This window comes from Trachurus japonicus, chromosome 20, assembly GCF_045865225.1.
Source record: "Trachurus japonicus isolate A0001 chromosome 20, Traja_1.0".
Taxonomy (NCBI): domain Eukaryota; kingdom Metazoa; phylum Chordata; class Actinopteri; order Carangiformes; family Carangidae; genus Trachurus; species Trachurus japonicus.
In genome coordinates, this window is record NC_140926.1 from 6,162,863 (window position 1) to 6,183,718 (window position 20,856).

Genomic DNA, 20,856 nt, shown 5'->3' on the forward strand with positions numbered 1-20,856 from the left:
TAGTGGGACATTAGGCCAAGAGGAGTAAGTGGGAAACGAGGTGCAGGAGGATGAGAAGAGAGTTGGTGTAGACGCAGGTGTGTGTGCAGAGGTGTGTGATAATGTGCTGCTGTGGGTTTAACAGGGGACACATTGAAGCGGGAGGAACTGCAGGTGCAGCTAATAAGCTAGCTGTGTGTGCGTGTGCATGCACGTGCGCTGTGCGAGTGTGCACAGTAGATGGCAGGTTAGAGAGAAAGAGAGAGCGGTCAAGCCGGGCGAGCACACTGCAAAAACTCAACATCTTTCCAAGAATATTTGTCTTATTTCTTGTCAAAATGTCTCATTTCTAGTCAAAACTCATCTCTTTCCACTTAAAATAAGACTCATCACCTAAAAAATTACTTGTTTTTAGATCATTTTCACTTGTTTCAAACAAATTTTCATTTGGAATAATTAGAAAAATCTGCCAGTGAAAGCAGGTTTTTTGTGCTTGTACTAATAAGGAAGAAAAACTTGCTCTATTATCAAATTTTTCTACTTATTTCAAGTGAAAATATGCTTGAAAGAAGTAAAAAGTGTCTAAAAACAAGCTATTTTTTATGTGATGAGTCTTATTTTAAAGTATAATGAGATTAGTTTTGACTAGAAATGACATTTTGACTAGAAATAAGACAAATATTCTTGGTAAAATATTTTAGTTTTTGCAGTGCAGAGCAAATATGAGCCATAGCAGAAGGAAGAGGCACGGGAGGGAGAGGGGGGTGAGGTGGGGGTGTGAGTGGGGGAGGCGGGCGGTTGCAGTCTCATGAGGGCGATGTTAGCACCTGTCACATCGTAGTCATCACCTGTGCCGCTGTGGCAGCTCGCCTGGTCGTCGTCGCACTCGTCCGACGGCGTGGTGCTCTGGACCAGAGTGGTGGGGGGCGGAGTCGGAGCTGCAGAGGAGAGAGAAGAGAGAGAAGAGAGGAATTTAAATACAGGAAGTTATTTCATGGAGAGAAGAAAAAGAAGGCAAGGCAAGGCAAGGCATTTTATTTGTAAAGCATTTTTACAAACAGTTTGTCTCAAAGGGCTTTACACAGCATCATAACAACTTCCTCTGCTCTTAGACCTTCACATCGACTGAAGAAAAACTTCCAGGAAAACCCTTTTAACAGGGAAAAAGTTGGAGAAACCTCAGGGTGAGCAACAGAGGAGGGATGACCAGAACAGGCAGATGTGCAACAGATGTTGTATACAGAAAAGAAAACAGTTTATAACATGGAATATGTGAATAAGAAGAGGGTTAGAAGAATAATAAGAAGAAGCTTCATATAATCCCTTCATTTGTTTGTTTGCTACTTTAGCCCAAAGCAAGATACAGTAAAATATAAACTACTATTAATCTGGAATAGTGGCCTTTCAGCTGCTTTATAGTTAAAACTGAACATTGGAAAGAAAAACAGAAACATGTAAACACAGCCTCTGCCCACAGTTACACACTGGGTTTCAATCTGGGCCTGAGCTATTAGCACGACTCCCCCCATCAGGCTGTGGAGGTGTGTGTGTGTGTGTGTGTATAAATAGAGCTGAAGCTGAGGCTCGGTGCTTCGGGCTTCGGCTTTAGGCGGAGCGGCCTGTCATTATGGCTGTGCTGCACTTGGTTGTGGGCGAGGCCCCTCGATCCACGCCACACTCCACTGCTGCACAGCCGTCCTGCGGTGTGTTTGTGTGCATGTTTGTATATGTGTGTATTTGTGTGTGTGTTTACACTGACTGAGTAATGAACGGGCTTCCCCAGTGCAGAGGGAGGAAGAAGGAAGAGGGAAGAGAGAGAGAGGCAGATATACACTGCAAAAACTCAAAACCTTTCCAAGAATATTTGTCTTGTTTCTTGTCAAAATGTCTCATTTCTAGTCAAAACTAATCTCTTTCCACTTAAAATAAGACTCATCACCTAACAATTAACTTGTTTTTAGATGATTTTCACTTGTTTCAAACTAATTTTCACTTGAAATAAGTAGAAAAATTAGATTCAGATCAGATTTTTCTACTTATTTTAAGTGAAATATGCTTGAACGAAGTAAAAAGTGTCTAAAAACAAGCTACTTTTTATGTGATGAGTCTTAGTTTAAAGTATAATGAGATTTGTTTTGACTAGAAATGACATTTTGACTAGAAATAAGACAAATATTCTTGGTAAGATATTTGAGTTTTTGCAGTGTAGGGGGCAAACTGCCGGAAAAATGTATTTGTACAGTATCTGTGTGTGTGCTTGTGTGTGTGTGTGAGCCAATACTCTTGCTCACTCCCTGTGCAAGATGAAATATGAGGCAGATCAACCCCTGTCAGATTCAGGGTGGGGAAGGTCAGGGATGGGGTCAGCGCTGCGTCAGGGGAGCCTCGCACAGAAATGAGGATTTAGCCCTCCTACTATGGCTCCACACACACACACACACACACACACACGCTTGTATGTGCGTGCGTGATTGCGTTTACATGCCTGTAACCGCATGTTTTGGCGAGGTGATTGCGGTTGTTGTGCGTCTGTGTGAGTATTAACAGTGAAAACAAGCGTTATCATCCGACTCCAGCTCCCGACGGGAGTCCAGGAGGCTTACAACCCGACGGGCCGCCCTGAAATCCAATATGTAAATCCACTTAGGGGGCTGACGCTCGCTGCTAGCTGCACGTTCTCGTATCTCTGAGCCGTTTCTGTGCAACATCATCAGCTTCCACAGACTCAGATAAAGAAAAGAAGAAAAAAAACCACAACATTTTACAGATAGCAAAGTGTGTATGTGTGTGTGTGTGTGTGAGTGTGTGCTGCCCTTTGAAAGAAGAAAGACATGGAGGAGTGTGCTGCAGGGGCAGGTGGGCTTTGATTTGATCTCTTCCAGAAGTGGCACAGATATGGAGGCAGCTTTGATGTAACAGTGAGACAAGACAACTGCCCCCTTTTCTTTTTCTTTTTTTGTTCAGGGGGTGCAGAGCAGAGCAGGAGCTGGACAGCTGTGGTGGAGGCTCCACACAGGAAGCAGCTTTAAATAACCGGGACTGTGGCGAAAGGCACGAAGAGCAAGACGTGTCATTAGCTGAGGTGATCGATGGCTCACCTGTGTGTGCGTGTACTTGTACAGCTACACATGTGAGGACCAGTTTGAGTTTTAAACCACCAGAGTGAGGACGTTTTGGCCGGTTCTCACTTTCTCAGACCCCTTCCAAGGGCTTTGAGGGGTAAGACTTTATAATAACTAGGTTATTAGGTAACACTACAATAAAGGTCCCTTAATTAAGCATTAATTAACTGTTTACAGATATATTAACAATCATTATGTATTACTTTGGATTAGGAAACACATGAATTAATGTAGCCTATTAGTAAGCTGTTAATTAATGTTTACTACTCAAAGTTAGTTAATAAATTATTAAGTAATAATAAAAGTTGAATAATGTAATTAGTTATCATTATGTATGCATTACTCAGCATTAATTAACACATTAGTTTATATATTAATGCTTAATAATGTACTAACTAACGTTAATTAAGGGACCCTTATTGTAAAGTGTTACCGGTTATAATAATTAGGTTTAAGTTAAGAGTAATGATTAAGTTTAGGCATTTGTTTTGGATGGTTAAGGTTAGGGTAAGGGGCTAGAGAATACATTATGTGAGCAACATTGTGTGTGTGTGAATGACTGTGGTGAACTTAGGTGTGTGTCAAGTCATCATAACTTTTATATACTATATATACATGACTATAAATGTAAAGATGTAATCACCACCGCGTGTGAAGAGTAGAAGTGTTTTTTACTGCGTTCCAACAGCTGGAGCTGTCGTCAGAGTGGGAGGAAAAGTTCCAGTGTGAGTGATAACACCACAGGCTGCTGCCGCTCCTTATCTTTGATATTTCGCTACTAGAACTGAGGCGATTTTTTTTTCTTCTCTTTTTAACAGGACTCTGAGAATCCAATAGATCTCAACTAGATATCGTAACAAGGGGGCTTCGGTTTTACCTTCAATTTCACAGCCCAGCAGCTCGAGTCGCAGGCCCATGCCGGCAGGAGTGGCCCTCTCTGGGTAAATCCTGATGAAACGGGTCAGCAGGGTCTCCACTGTCCTCAGCTCGGGGGTGTCGTAGTTGCTGTTCCCTTCAAAAATCTGCAAGGACGGACACAAGAGAGGAGAAGGTGAGGGGTTTGCTGCCTTTTTTTGGATCGTAGGGCTCTCCGTAGCTCGAGGCGAGCTCATTGAACACCGCAGGTTCGGGTGGAGAGGTGGCACGAGCCGGGGGGGAAGCGATTAGATACGATACGATACGATACGATAAACTTTATTGTCCCGTTCAGGGAAATTTGTCTTGGATGTACTTTATTCATCCCACAAAGGGGAAATTTAGTTGTTACATCAGCCAAGTTAAAAAAGAAAGAAAGTAGAGAGGGCTAAAAAACGAAAACACAACACAACACAACTCAACAGACAGAAAATATAGACCCAATAAACAATAAAACGAATCAACCTTCAACCAGGCAATGTGCAAAACAAGTACTAAAGATATAAGGATATAAGGTGGCCTGATATAAAACTATTGATAGGTAAAGTGACTATGGTGTAAAACTATTGCAATGTAAGTGACAATGATATACATATAAGTATAAATAATATAAATTTCACTTCTGCAGGTGTGCATGAAATAAGAATATTGTGATGTTAAGTGACCATCATATACAAATATTGCCAAGTAAGTGACAGGAGAGAAGAGATGATGTGGAGGAACAGAGGCTGACATCTAAAGCAGAGCTTAGGCGTCTGACGCAGGAGGGGACGGGGGCAACGTTGGGCTCCTTCAGATCCTCGTCCAGCGAGAGAGGAATAAATGAGAGGATGAGGGGAAAAGGGAGAGGAGGATGTCGGGTGTGAAGGAAGCGAGCGGAGGTGGAGCTGCAGGATTGATGGAGGTGGATTAATGGGTGTGATCATGTTAAAGGAGACTCAGATGCTGGAACCTCTTATATTAGACGAAGGGGGGGAGAGAGGGAGCTAACTAGGACAAGAGGGGGGTGGGTGGGGGGGGAAGGTGGTGGTAGTGGTGGTGGAGTATATAGATCCTCTTCACTCCCTTCATAAATCAACCATCAGCCCATCTGGATCAGATTTATGCCCTGTCAGGGACGCTTGTAATTGGGGACAGGCTCTTGTAGCTTTTCTTGTGTGTGTGTGTGTGTGTGTATGTGCTCAACTCGTATATACATTTTGTTTGTGTGTGTGTGTGTGTGTGTGTGTGTGTGTGTGTGTGTGTGCATGCATGGAGCAAAGTGCCGGCATGTGTCTCGTGAACGTGCAGAGACACCGGCTGATAAATCTGGAGCCACTTCTCTAACGTTGTGCATCTCTCGACTCCATCACCTCCACTCTGGTGTGTTACGATTCACTGAGGAGGCAGGACAGTGTGTGTCTGTGTGTGTTGTGCAGAAAACAAAGCAGGGAGAGAAAGAAAAATTAGAGGGGTGAAAGGACTGGGAGAGCCAGGAGATGCTTATCCTAATGTGATTCAAAGCGCTGCTGGAATTGACTCGGAACGACTGGTGAATGACTCACGAGCGCCAGACTCACAACGCTCTGGTGAAAACTGACTAAGTGCATCGTAATCGGAATCAATGTTGTGTTTTTTTTTTCTTTTAGTGGAAGGAAGCGTGTTTTCAAATGATTTCCACAACTTAGGAGGAGGTAAAACCTGTCTTTTGGTTTGTGCAGGAAACCATCAACTCCAACCCATTCCCTTGAATAATGAAGCTGCCGAGGAGTTCCTCTGGTTACACTGCAAAAACTCAAAATCTTTCCAAGAATATTTGTCTTATTTCTTGTCAAAAATAATCTCTTTCCACTTAAAATAAGACTCGTCACCTAAAAAATAACTTGTTTTTAGATAATTTTTACTTGTTTCAAACAAATTTTCACTTGAAATAAGTAGAAAAATCTGCCAGTGAAAGCAAGTTTTTTTTGCTTGTACTAATAAGGAAGAAAAACTGGCTCAACTTTCAGACTTTTCTACTTATTTCAAATGAAAATATGCTTGAAATTAGTAAAAAAGTGTCTAAGAACAAGCTACTTTTTATGTGATGAGTCTTATTTTAAAGTATAATGAGATTTGTTTTGACTAGAAATGACATTTTGACTAGAAATAAGACAAATATTCTTGGTAAGATATTTGAGTTTTTGCAGATCTGATGCAAAAGAGAAAAAAAAAGAAGCAAAGAGAAGAAACACTCACCTTTGGTTTGCTCCCGGTGGCGTCGTCCATCACCATCCTCCAGTCGGAGCCGTTGTTGCTGTAGCCGAGGCGGAACTTCTTCATGAAGACTTTGTTCTCGCGGTGCTTCCCTCCCTGGATGATCATGCCCTTCACCAGCTTCTCCTCGCCCAGGTCCACCTGCAGCCACTCGTTGGCGAAGGGCTGCGGCTGGGGCAGCAGCGTCCAGCCCGTCCTGCTGGTCAGCAGCCGCGCGTTCTCCGGCACCCAGCTCCGGTCCGTGTGCGAGGACGCCGTGATCTGGCTGTCGGTGATCAAGCCCGAAACCATCCCCAGCATGCCCGAGCACGGGTACTCTGAAAGACAAGAGGTGGTTGCTCAGCGCTTTTTTTTGATGCAAACTAATGAAAACCTGCAGAGATGACGGGGAACACGGGCAACAAAAGACTTGATCTGCGTCCAAACGCTTGATGTTGGACATAATTCATAGTGCCACGAGTCAAGTTTGGTGAGTTTTAAGTTCATGCAGGGGAAAGTCGGGAGGAGGACAATTCCCCAAACTCTCTGTGATGTTATTGTGATCTCTCCCTCTCTATTCTCTTCCTCTTTCTCCCTCTCTCTGCAGATCTCATGCATACTAATTCCTCTGCCTGAAGCGGTTGTCTCCAGGCAGCCAATTAAAACCCTGCTCTCGGTCGGTGCTTCCACCTCCTGCATTCTGTGGGAGACGCTTTTCCTTTTCATCTCCACTCGTCCACCTCCTCCCTCCACACATTCGCATATACTCACACTCACACACACTCTCTCTTTGTGTTTTATCTGCTGCTGCACTCATCTACCTTCTGCTCCACAGCTGTCAACATCTGTGTGTGTTTTTTCTTCTTTTAACACCTCATTGTTTCCTGTGTGTGCACATTTTCAAACTTTCTTTCCTTTCATTCTTCTCTCTGATCTCATCCCATCTTAACTCGCTGTAGGTCCATTTGTTCATCCTTTCTTCTTCACGACGTTCTCTCACATGAAGAGTCGAGCAGGAGAACAACAACCTGTTGCAACAGCTTGTTTATCTAAAGCTGTTTTTTTTCATTTTAAAGGACAATCCCGGGCAAATTCAACTCGGGCTGTATTTTCCTATCATTTTAGGTCTAAAAGAAGGAATCTGAAGATTTTCAGTTTAATTGCTCCTGTTTTGCGGTAGTTGTGTCTGTCCCCGCATCGCCACGGCAGCGATGAATGGGAGCGGATTGGTGGCTACTCAAACATGCACCCAGAAGTTTGTTTACTTCAAGCAAGTCAAGAGTTGATATTCCTGTGTTTATGATACAAATGGGAGCTTCCGACTGCACGTGAACACACCGAGCACGGCAACTGGGTCTCACGCGAGACTCTGCGAGACTTTGAATTAGATCTAGTTTTACAAACATGTCGGCTTGCTTGAAGTCAATAAACTTCTCGGTGCATGTTTGAGTCCATCTGACGATGTCTGTGGAAAAGAATTGCGGCCTAAGTAAAGCAGCGGAACTTCAATCCTCTCCATTCATCGCTGCCGTGGCGATGGGGGACAGACCCAACTACCGTAAAACAGGAGCAATTAAACTGAAAATCTTCAGATTCCTTCTTTTAGACCTAAAATGTTAGGAAAATACATCCCTGAGTTGAATTTGCTCGGAATTGTCCTTTAACTTTCCACATGTTGTTGATCTTGCACCACAGGAAAAGTACTGTAGGTGGATATCCTGCACCATGGCAAGTTATTGTTGAGATCTAATGAAATGTTACTGACTGTACTGAGTCCTATCTAATGATTCTTATTTAACAACTTAAAATTCATGCAATGTCTCGAAGCTTTAGCTGTTTTTTTTTTAAGCGGCTCAGTGATGGCACAAATTCAGTTTAGCTTCAGCTTTCTCAAACCCCACGGGATGAGATTTACTGTCACCGGTTGTGAGCTCTTTCTGCCCGTCTTTTTTACCCACTGTCACAGTGAGTGACGCCAACTTAAATCCACTGGAGTTTAGCAAAGTTCCCCTGTGCTGTAATCACCAGCAGAAGTCAGACACTCAGCCGCTTGTCTTAGGACTAAATCTTCCTTCTGTCTTTTTTTCCCAAACTTTCTTCCAACTCTCAATCCCAGGACACTGAGTCAGGGGTCCTGTGGTAAAGTAACAACATATTTACTATCTGGCTCCCACAGAGGGATAATTCTGGGCATTATTACGTCCCCTCTGTGTCCGTTACCAGACAAAGCGCGCAGTGTGCGGCTGCAGGACCGATGGTTGCAGCGGCATCTGGGAAAAAGTGAGCGAAGACTCTTTTGCAGAACAAGGCTTCATTCAGACCGGTCTTTATCTGAAGAAGCTCCTCTGCAGACCCGTGGGACCATCTCGGAGCTCAGGGAACAAATGGAAAAACTTCTTCTCCACTGTTTTCAGACTCTTTCTCTAACTCTTTCTTTCGTCTCTGGCCAAGATCTTGTTGGGGGGGGGGGGGGGGGGGGGGAGTGATCGCAGCAGCTACACTGGCCGCCTTTGAAGTGGGAGGATATGAGAGGTGTGTGATTGAGTGTGTTTGTGTGGAGGCTGATCTGAGTTTAGGCACTCGGGTGAACTCCCCGGGTCATCTGGAGCTGTTAATCGACTTCAGCTGCGATCACAGAGGATGGCACACATGCAAGGACACACCCAGAGGGGCCGGTACAATGTGTGGAGATGCTGCTCCATCATGCCTGCGTACGCGGGGCCTCGCTGAGGGTTTTGGGTGGAGCATCAGTGGTTCATCATCACAGATATTTATACACCGCAGCGTATTTACCAACAACAGGGCGGTGGATCTTTCTTATTAATACGCAGCTGTTTGTATGAACAGGGACACGCGACCAGGGTCATGTGGGTCAGAAACATCTTGGAGCATTCAGGGGTTGAACTCCTCCCGTCCTCTGATGTCTGAATCTGAATCACTGCCTCCATATTTTGAAAATATTGCACCAATACCAGTATTGGCCAGGCCTTGCTTGGAAAAGAGATTTTTTTTTTATCTCAAGCAATCTGCCTGGTAAAATAAAAGTTAAATAAAATATTTTTTTCAGACTGTTTCAGATCTTTACTGTATCCTTGCACACTTTTTATTGCAAGTTGCTCTTTCTTCTATTTTCCTATATTTAGGTATTGTATCTGTCGTATTTATTGTTTCTGACTGTGATCATTAGCCACTACCATCCATTAGGACCTCATGTATAGAATCAGAAGAATCAGAATCAGAAAACCTTTATTGTCCCCTGCACATAGCAGTGGAAATTTTTCTTAGACGTGTGCATACGTATCCAGTCATGACAGCTTAGTATTTATTGTATGTCTTCATTGCACTTTACCTTTGTATATTGATGCTGTTTCTATTGATTGTATTTTGATATTGTTGATATTTAATATTTGAATTCCTCACACTCAGACAAGTAATTGATTTGTGTCACACAGCCACGGCTTCCTGTGTTGGCACAAACATTTGCTTGAAAAAGGTCTAGTACCGAAACGTTGCAAGTTGGCTATGTGTGCGGGAACTCTTTTTATTTTGAAAACATTGCACCAGAAAGACTTTCATGCAGCTCTACAGTATACTCTGCTGCTGCTGCTATGGCACCAGAAGTTTTTTTTCTTCCATCATTTATCTGCATAACTCAAGGTGGAACCGAGTGAGTCAGTGAGTTTGTTGCAGCTCTCGAGAGCTTCGCAAATTTTCCCTCTCTCTCTCTCCCACTGTGCTGCTGCTGCCGAGCAGAGGAGCTGGCAGCGTCTTCAGAGCACCCGGGGGTGCTGACGTCATCACGGAGGCCCTGCGGTGACTCCTATCCTTCTGATGTGTTTATGCTCTGGTGTTGTGCCCGAAACACACGCCCCGGCCGTAACCCCCGCCGCAGCCGCAGCCACACAGCCACACAGCCACACAGCCACACAGCCACACAGCGGCCCTCTGCTACTGCACCGACTAGATACAACACATGTAACATCCGTAACACCATGAAGGAAGCTTTGACTTTAAACCGAGGCTCAACTTAGATATACAAGCACAAAGGAGCAAAACACACAATTAGCATCCGATTCCACATGCTCTAAAAAAAAAAAACCCATACAGATGCAGCCAGATGTGCTACAACCATATGAAAGTCAGCCCCACATGCACGCCACTCATTAAGAAAAAAAAAAAGAGGAGCTTTTGCCAAAATCAAAGCTCTGGAAGCAAAAAAAGACAGACTGTGGCTAAAGATGAGACTGAGACCAGATCAGCAGGAGGGAAGGGACCAGTGCCGAGCCCACCCAGCTCCAGCAGCACTCTCTCTCTGCCTGCCAGCTGTTGGCTCCATTTATATTGTATGAGCGACATCTAAACATGGGGTAGCATAAATAGGTAATCCTCCTTCATGTGCCACTGCTCCATTATGCAGCAGCTTGCTTCAGCCTTAGAGGAGGAGGAGGAGGAGGAGGAGGAGGACGCTCACAGAAATGGGAGCTACATCTGGCAGAAGTGAGGTGTTTGTGCAACCGGGAGCCAGGGTGGCAAATACCAGCTCTGCTTGATAAAAAAAAAAAACCAACAACAACAACTGAAACATGTGCATAAATCATAAATAAGAGTCAGTGGCATCATCTGATTATTATTGCACTTGAAATTGGAAATAATCAGCGTTATGCAAAGTTTGTTTTCAGTGGCAGCTGTGAGCAAAGATAAAGCTGAGATCAGTGAGTGGATCAGTAAGAATCTCAACAATACCAACCTGATATCTTACATCCGTACACCTCGAAGCGCAGTGCGATGCCTGTTTCCCAGGTAACGGGACGGATCCGGACGAAGCGCGTCAGCGTGGGTTTGGGCAGCATCGTCTTGGCAACGTCTGTTGGGTTGGTGTTGCCTTGGAAAACCTGTGAAAGAAGAAAAAAAATGATTTAACAGAGAGGAATGTGTTTGAATGTGTCGGAGACCTTGGCTGCATTGAATCAGCATCCAGGTTCCTTTTTTTTTTTTTAAACCGGTGAGATCAATAACCGGAGCCGAGTGATCGGCCTTTTGTCTGCGTTCACTTCAGCCGAGACGCCGGCTGCCGACACACATGAACAAACAAAACAAAAACCATCTGTGTGAGAGAATGGGATCATAAAACCACAGAGTTGAAAGTTGTTTCTGTTGCTTCCCTCTCACTTCCTCTCCCAGCACAAACAAACCGCCGCCTGTGACCGTGAAACCTGAGGCAGTAAAAAATGTAACACTGACAGGACCAGATTGGCTCAAGACGTCCTCTCTCTCCCTCTCTCCCTCTCTCCCTCTGTCCTCCACCTCCAGATCTGCTGCAGGTTTTACTGCGGCGGCGGCGGCTTGTCCAAAGGTCAAAGATGTCACTGTTCTCCCCCGGGGTCGGCTGACAGTTTACTAGCTCCATACGAGGAGGAGGAGGAGGAGGAGGAGGAGGAGGACGAGGCCACCCAGTGATGAAGCAGCAGTTCGTCACAGTTCAACTCTGGGTAATTGAATCACACCGGTGACCATGTGACCTCCCTGATGTAACAGAGAGGAATCCAGCTGAGAGGAGTCAGATGGACGGACGGATAAAAAGACGACAACCGGGGCTAATTTAGGACAAAACACTAAAACAGACCACCACCGGGACCGGCCCATTATCTGTCACTGCTACTACGGCAAAGTCCTCCACTTTCTTGAATGTCACTCCTCGCTCCTCGCTCCACTCGCTGACTGCAAAGTGGCTTTTTTCTCCAAACTGCAGACTCAGCGTTGAGCAAATGGTGCCCGCGTCCGCAACAAGAGCACTTTACTTTAGAGTCCGGAAAAACACCGGCCGGCTTCACCGTGGCACCTTTAAGCCACCACTTTGCAGAGGGGACTGTGTACTTTGTTAGAGGCCATAAAGTGAGTGTGTATATGTGTCTGTGTGTGTAGTAGCAGGACAAACATGCTTGTTTGGTCGCTCTGACTGAAACTTTTTTGTTCCCAACTCTTTCAGTCAGAAAACGCCCAGTGGTGGTATTTACATGTCACACATACTGTACTGTCTTGCCTTTGTGACCCTGCACTGCAAAAACTCAAATATCTTACCAAGAATATTTGTCTTATTTCTAGTCAAAATGTCATTTCTAGTCAAAACAAATCTCATTATACTTAAAAAAAGACTCATCACATAAAAAGTAGCTTGTTTTTAGACACTTTTTACTTCTTTCAAGCATATTTTCACTTGAAATAAGTAGAAAAATCTGATAGTTATCACAAGCACAAAAAACTTGCTTTCACTGGCAGATTTTTGTGAAAATTTGCTTGAAACAAGTGAAAACAATCTAAAAACAAGTAAATTTTTAGGTGATGAGTCTTATTTTAAGTGGAAAGAGATTCGTTTTGACTAGAAATTAGACATTTTGACAGATATTCTTGGTAAGATTTTGAGTTTTAGCAGTGTATATATGTGTGTAGCAGGACAAACATGCTTGTTTGGTCGCTCTGAAACTTTTTTGTTCTGAACTCTTTCAGTTGGTATTTACCCTGCGGGACACCCTGCGGGACACCCACAGAGTGTGTGTGTTTACCTCCAGATGGACAAGACCTGGCCTGTTTGACAGGCTGATCGGCAATCGATGGTTATAGCACTGTCACGCTCCGGTCAAGCATGCCGTCCCTCCTGTCCGTCCTCCTCGTGGACACACCTCTACCAGCTGCTCAAACATCTCCTCTTCCTCTCCTCTTCCTCTCCTCTCCACCGCCATCGCCCTTTAGCTCCTGTTTGTCGACTCGTTTGTCATCGTCCCTCTGCTGCTTTTTACGGCGAAGCTGACGTGAGCTTGACATAAAAACGGCCGCTACGCATTCTTTACACAATCCTCCCTGCAGCTATACAGCCACAGTGTGTGTGTGTGTGTGTGTGTGCTGGAAATACTGCTGGCTGTATTACCACATTGAGCAAAGTGTGTAATTGCATGTTGGGAGACAAGAGGCTCAAGTACATATAGCTGGGTATTCCCCATTTTTGTTGAGTTCAAAGGCAACTTGGACCAAACCACAATTCAAGTCAGCTGCTACATGTGCTGAGATGGGATATTCCAAACGCAGGGGTGGTTTTTCTGGCACAGTCGCACATAAATAAAAGAAAACAACTATTTTATCTGTCTGTCTGTTGTTATTTAACTTTTTTTTTTTTTTAAAGTCTCCTCCTACCTTTTGCTTGGAGCCTTCCTTCAGCGTGATCCAGTCCTCTCCGTTGGAGCTGACGTCCACTTTGTAGGACTTGACAAAGTAAATCCTCCGCGTCTCCTGGGAGATGGCGCCTTGGGTCCCGATGGCTGAGACAAACCGCAAGAACCCGAGATCCACCTGTAGAAGCCAAAAAAGAAGAAAAAAGAAAGAGAGACAACTGAGCAAAAGCTGCTTAAAGTGGCTTTGTGCATGAAAATTTCACAGTCGCTATGTGAGAGCGCCAGGATTTAGCTTCAGTGTTTGGACGGGGATGCTGCTGAAATATAATTCTCCTCTCCTGCTCAAATGCATGAATAATTTCTGCAGAAAAGGCTTCAGCCATGTTTTAATAACACACTGAGCAGAGCTGAAAACTGTAACCTCACTACTACAGTCACCTTTGGCCATAGTTTCATCATCAGCTGCTACCTGGAATTTAATAAACAGCAATGAAATGAGATTCACATTAATGAAAGAGACACAGGATGACAAGTTAATTTCCTGAGATGGGAGACAAGAGCGCGTCGGATGAAAGTGAAACGATGAATAGAACGAGGTCTGCTCTGCAATCACATTATCAAAATCGGCCAGGAGGAAAAAAAAAGAGAGAGAGATACAGACTGAATATCAAATATTGTGCTTTTTAAATATGCAGGGCTTTATAAAGTAATCATGAGGCGCGGTGCATTACTGCAGGGGCTTTTATATTTTCACAAGGAGGCAGCCAGAGGCGCTGGGGTCAGAGTGGCACGTGAGTGAGTGAGGGAGTGAGTGAATGTCTGCTCTGTAGCTGCATGTACGTTATGCACTGCAAAAACTCAAAATCTTTCCAAGAATATTTGTCTTACTTCTTGTCAAAACGTCTCATTTCTAGTCAAAACTAATCTCTTTCTACTTAAAATAAGACTCATCACCTAAAAATGAACTTGTTTTTAGATCATTTTCATTTGTTTCAAACGTATTTTCATTTGAAATAAGTAGAATAATCTGCCAGTGAAAGGAAGTTTTTTGAGCTTGTACTGCAATAAGGAAGAAAAACTTGCTCCATATCAGATTTTTCTACTTATTCCAAGTGAAAATATGCTTGAAAGAAGTAAAAAGTGTCTAAAACCAAGCTGCTTTTTTATATGATGAGTCTTATTTTAAGTATAATGAGATTAGTTTTGACTAGAAATGACATTTTGAGTAGAAATAAGACAAATATTCTTGGAAAGATTTTGAGTTTTTGCAGTGTGTATTCGCTGGTGAAGCAGCAGAGCGTCTGCCAACCATCAGGCCTGTACACTGTGACTGGGAACACACACACACACACACACAAACACACTCCTGGCTTCTGTTTCTGTGTGGTTTTTTCCGAGCTGCAGCCTTCAAACCCGCCGTTTGATCCTGTTCTGTTGCTTTTCAAACGTCACCGGGACTTTTAACTGTCTGACCAGGAGCACAGAGCCGGTTACTAATAACTCTGACACACATGTAGCCTACTGTACTGTATAATTTTTTTTTAGCCGGCGGTGAAATAACAAATCGGTTCCCTCTCCTCTGACCTCTGCGGCGGCTACTTAACCCTGCCGTGCCGTCCCCTTCATCCATAACAGAGAGAGGATGGTGAGGCTTTTAAAAGAAAACCAGCTCCTCGGCGTGTTTGATTTTAACACCGTCCCGTCTGACGTTAATGAGGAGTAATGCGGCGTCAGAGAAGTCAGAGCGTTTGGGTGGAAACAGGTTTCCAAGATGGCGACGAGAGATGTTTCTCTTTGATGTTGTTGGAGATGGATGATGATGGCGACACGAACACCAGAGTCTTGGAGCAGATTAGCACAAAAAAAAAATCCCTCTGTGCAGTGAGTGAAGGGAGCAGGCAGACAGTCACAGTAGCGTGCACATATTTGAGAAAATCAAAGCCAGGTTCATCCGCTGCAGCATGTTAAAGCCATACAGCTTTGTCTGCCAGCCCATCTACACAGCACACAGCACACCAGTACCACACTTAATGACTCGGAGCAAAGACGGAGAGAGGGGAACATGTGCATGCCACAGAGCGCTGGTCATTCCTGCTCTTCCTGGGGTAAAAAAGACCTAAACAGATGGGAGCAATAAACGACGTTCCTCTGCTCTATGCCATTCTCTCACTGTCTCTTGGCCACTCAAAGGATTTGGATGGATGGAGACTAACAAAGAAGACAGTCTCGTATAAAGACAGGATACTTTTTTTTTTCTTTCTTTCTTCCTCCCCCTGTCTACGGGCTCAATGGGCTTATACAGTAAGACCCAGATTCCTTTTGGGTCCACAAATAGAGACAAAATCAAATCCCCGTCAGCTTCAGACTGGTTCCCATTTAATAATAACGCAGGAGCTGAATTCCAGCCCATATGTGCCAGCGCTGGATGGAGAGAGAGAGAGAGAGAGATGGCAGCGAAGGCCCGGGCAGGTCTTTTAACATCTGCGTTCAAACGGGGCCAGGCTGATTCGTTTCCAATCTGGACCAATGGCAAAGCGGCTTACTGAAAAAGAGGCTCAGTTTTTAAAAAAAAATAGCAAAAAGTAAAAAAAAAAGAAACATCTAATAGGAAGACTTGGCCTTGGGATGTTTTCCCCTGAAAGGATCTCATTAGACGTAATGGAGAAGTGGAGCCTCTGGGAATGAAGTGAGTGGCGGGGCTAATTGGGAACACTCATGGGTGCTCAGACTCCAACGGGCTCAGGACATGAGCGAGATGAAATACGGCTGATCTGAAGAGATTGGACTGATATATGACTTTAATCAATATTCTGAGCCTGTAAACCTGTTAAATTCACTCAGAGAAAGTTTTTTTTTTCTTTTTTGGAAGTGAATGTTTTCATTTGGAGGGCAGAAAACTTGGAGCCCGGTTATTACAGTATATTTTATTTTTTATTTCTTTTACTTTGATCAGTTTGAGGTCCAGTACTTATAAGGTCCTGCAAAACCAGAGAGATGGAAAAAGTAAAGTGAATTACTGTAATTATCTAAAGTTTCTTTCTAGCGCAGAAGCACAAATAGTTATGCACCTTTGAGTCCAGATGGGGCGTGAGGCGGGGGCACCTGGGGGAAAGGGATGGGAAAGAAAGAAATAGAGAGCAAGGAAGAAGAGGAGGAGGAGGAGGAGCCGCTGACAGACAGTGATGCCTCGTAAGAAGTGAAGGACAGAAGCTCAGGGTCTCCTGTGAAGAAGTGCACAGACTAGATCAATTTCACTGACACGGGCTGATAACAGAGGCCGGGTAATGAGCAACGCATGATTTATTAATGTGCTGCTTGTTAGAGGCAGAGGAACGAGGCCGAAGCTGCGCTAACAGACTGAGGTTGCGCGGGTCAGGGGAGGAGAAGCTCGGCTCGGCTGCTGCTGCTGCTGCTGCTGCTGCCAGTCCATCCCATCCCTTCCCACACCACAGAGACAGACCGCAGCGAAAAAACGAAATCCAGGGCCCAGATAATGATTATACTAGCAGGACTCCTTTTTAGCCCAGGGGCCACAAAACAGCACAAAATGACCTATATACATAAACCAATAGGAGACGTTTAGAAACTGCATGCAGCGCAACACAGAGCATCTCTAATAAACAATCGATCCCTGAGAGGCTGTGATGTAATCGCTGCATGGAAATGTGTGAATTACATCTCCTGATCTCTGATCGAACACACACAAACACACACACACACACACCGTCTGTACTGTCTGTTATTCTCCTCCTATGCACAAATGACAGTATGGATTCCTGGCATGCTGCTGCACTCACACTTGACACCATAAACATGTCAGACAGGGTATGAAATCATCTGCAGAGCTGCAGCACGCCGATGTGTGGGCATAGCTTCGATGTGCTCTTGCATCCAACACCCCCCAAAAAATGTGTGTGTGTTTGTCTATACATACTATATGTGTGTTTGTGTTTTCCACCTTCCTGTTGTGAGGCAAGGCGATGACTCAAAGCCCCCCTCTTTTCTCACAACAGCTCCAGTCGTTTCACAGACTAATGAAACCAGAGAGGCAGAAAAAGAATTAGTCGTGCTCGGGCTTGTAACATCAGCCAGTTAAAGCCTGGTGTGTCTGCAATTAGATCGACAACACAAGCGAAATCCACATCGGGCTCGTTTCGACAGAGGCTGCACGTTATCGTCTATATTATGTTTTTCTGCGTAAAATGTGGCAGATAGAGTGACAGCCAAACAACGTTTACATGAATTTACGTGTGTTTGTTGCACATTTTTTGACGAGATAATTCCTCCCCATAGATGATGCCGCCTCATCATCATCATCATCATGAGCGGTGGTGGTGGTGGTGGGATTTCGTGGGCGTAATCGTCAGCTCTATCTGTTACTCAGTGCATCGTCTCTGTGCCGTGTGAGTCAGACGTACTGTAGATGCACCGACCGAGGCCACATGACATGTATTTGAGGCTAAAGCCGAGTCATTGTTGCTGCTGCTGCTGCTGTTGTGTGGGCGCAGCCAGGAGACGTGTGGTTTATAAGGCCGAGGGAGGGGTGAGGAGGCACTGAGGAGAGGAGGGGGCGTTCAAGAAAGTGCTCAAAAGCTTTATCTCTTGCTTCTTGATTGCCTTATAATTGAGTTGCCAAGTTGTATGCAGCAGACTGGGAGAAGTTTACCAAAATACGTTTTTTTAATTCCATTTCTCTGCTTCCCCAACAGAGGGGGTAAAAAATAGCTCCTCATCTCTCTTTGTGTGTGTGTGTGTGTATATATATACTGTATATGTGTGTGTTTGTGTGTGTGTGTGTTGGCTGCTGCCTCTAGGGAAAAGAGTTTATTCGTTTTTTTTCTCCCCCTTTTGCCAAAAACAACAACAGGAGAAATGCCGAGAGGAGGTGAGCGCTCCGGAGTCAAAGAGCAGCTGGTGGACACACACACACAGAGACTCCTCCTCACCCAGCATTGCATTGTGGGTCTCTGAGTGAACACACACACACAGCGACTCCACTAAAACCAGCTTCGCTAAATTTCCCCCGCATGCAGCGCTGCTTCGGTGTCGGTCGCCAGCGGAAGCCTTTCTTTCGGAATAGCTCCGTTACCTGAAAAGTGTAATTAATTCTCCTTTCATGAAAATTGTATTACTCTAATGCTGCAGGACCTGTGAGCTCCACTCGTGACCCCCCACCCCCCATTTATCACAATACTCACCTGACACAATTACAGTTTATTTTTAGCCCCCTGGACACCTCTTTAGGTGGCATTAAATTATGCATGACTTCCCATGCTCCCATCATCTGTTTCCCTGACAAAGAGGGATGTATAGGTCAAACTGTGAGAATAAAAAATAAATAAAGGTTTGTTGTGCGTGAAGTTCAGTGGATGTGTGATTAAAAGGGTTTCAGCCACAGTTGTTAAGAGGACGGATGTTTAACTGTCTGGTTTCAACGTTTCCTTCCCGGTGAATCATCGTAAAGACCAAAAGACTAACTCCTCACCACACACACACACACACACACACACACACACACACACACACACACACACACACACACACACACACACACACACACACACACACACACACACACACACACACACACACACACACACACACACACACGACTAATGCTCTGAGTAATGATTATGAAACCGAGACTGGGAGCGGCTCAGGACGTTCAGCTGCTGCTGATGATGATGACGGCGACTCACCAGCCGCGAGGCGTTCAGGCACTTCCCTCCCTTTTGAAAATGACACTGATTACGGCTGAGCTGAGCTGAGTTGAGTTTTTGTCTCGGGGAAGCTTATGCAGCAGCGCCGCCGTTTCATTTCATTTCATTTCATTACATCATCGTGCCATCCCTCATGTTTCGATTTTTTTTTTTTTAAGTCCCCACTTTTTGGGCTTCTTCACTCAAGTGTGTGGGTCTCTATCCTCTTCATTGATTTTCCAATTGAGAGCGAAGCCAGACAGCATCCATTGTTTCCATTTATGCAGCGCAATGACTATGACAACAATGATGATGATGATGATGATGATGATGATGATGATGATGATGATGATCTCACTGCCAGACTCTCGTTTGACTCCATCAACAGAAACCTGCTGTTAATTACCGGTTCGTATTGTAATTACTCATCACTCAGCACGATGGTGTAGGCTATATGCCACAGACTGGGGGACACAGGAGTGAAAAGAACAGGAGGAAGAAGAGGGGGGGGGGGCATCTCTGAAACTCATTGACCTGAGGTAATTGAAAGCACATTTAGGGATGAGAAGATGAAACAGGATGTAGAAGAACGCCCTGGTTTCAGCGTCAGATCTCCAGATCTATGTGAAGAACAAGAGGAACCACACTACACTGCAAAAACTAAAATATCTTACCAAGAATATTTGTCTTATTTCTAGTCAAAATGTCATTTCTAGTCAAAACAAATCTCATTATACTTAAAATAAGACTCAACACATAAAGGGTAGCTTGTTTTTAGACACTTTTTTACTTCTTTCAAGGATATTTTCACTTGAAATAAGTAGAAAAATCTGATAGTGGAGCAAGTTTTTCTTCCATTTTCTACTTATTTCAAGTGAAAATTTGTTTGAAACAAGTGAAAATGATCTAAAAACAAGTTAATTTTTAGGTGATGACTTATTTTAAGTGGAAAGAGATCAGTTTTGACTAGAAATGAGACATGAGACAAACAAGACAGATATTCTTGTAAAGATTTTGAGTTTTTGCAGTGTACGGAGTTTCGCTGTGGCGTTTTCCTGCAGGAAGTGCGCGATTAGCGGCGGCGGTTCAGCTTGGGTCAGGCGTTGTTGTCTTTTGCTAAGTGGCAATGTTTTGAGGAAATATGGTTAAAGCAGGTCATGCCCTCATGTCTCTTAATGTTTTTCTCTCGTATGACAAGAGCGGAGCGGCTCGCTATCTGTCCCCCCCGGCATCCTGATTAAACTATTTAGGTTATCAGAGACATATAGAGGCTGACAAATACTTAAACACTGATGAAGCAGCTGCATCCTGACAAGAAGATTGAAGATAATGGCAGGAGCCTCTGCAGAAATTGAGAGCAGAAATGAACTCGAGCTCATGAGGATATAAAAAAAAGAAAAAGAAATATATGGGATAACATAGTGTATATTGTCATTATGAGATGCTCAATAAAGAGGCTTTCAGGTATTGACAGTTGGGTTCTCTCCAAGACGGGGTAAATTATTCATGCTGTGTGATCAATGGAGGCCGACCGCCCTTCTGCCTGACTGACTGAGTTCCAGTTTAGCTTTTATGGCATCACTCAGGTGCTGCGGTGACTCGGGGCTGGCCGTCACATCCTGTCCACCGACCGACCGCCGACAGATTCGACAAAGCCATTCCACACGTTCTTTGTCAAGGTTTTTCACAGGGCCGTGACACAACAATCTGAAAACATAACAGAGACGGATGTGTTGTGGTTGGTCCAGGTATTTCCTCGTCGGT

At 44.4% G+C, this 20,856-nt stretch overlaps 1 protein-coding gene across 4 annotated transcripts in view; it reads right to left on the reverse strand.

The window, feature by feature from the left end:
- The window catches only part of nrp1a (neuropilin 1a), a 69,796-nt gene that overhangs the window by 5,910 nt on the left and 43,030 nt on the right, over window positions 1-20,856 (reverse strand). For 2 of the 4 annotated variants that reach the window (XM_085762575.1, XM_085762574.1), the window contains 5 exons: window positions 13,416-13,571; window positions 10,978-11,122; window positions 6,234-6,568; window positions 3,979-4,123; window positions 828-917 (listed from right to left, as the gene is read on the reverse strand). In XM_085762575.1, coding sequence (XP_085618701.1) covers window positions 828-917; window positions 3,979-4,123; window positions 6,234-6,568; window positions 10,978-11,122; window positions 13,416-13,571 — 871 coding nt within the window. Of the gene's footprint in view, window positions 1-806; window positions 918-3,978; window positions 4,124-6,233; window positions 6,569-10,977; window positions 11,123-13,415; window positions 13,572-20,856 lie in introns of all 4 variants that reach the window. The other 2 variants (XM_085762573.1, XM_085762572.1) reach the window with 1 other exon arrangement.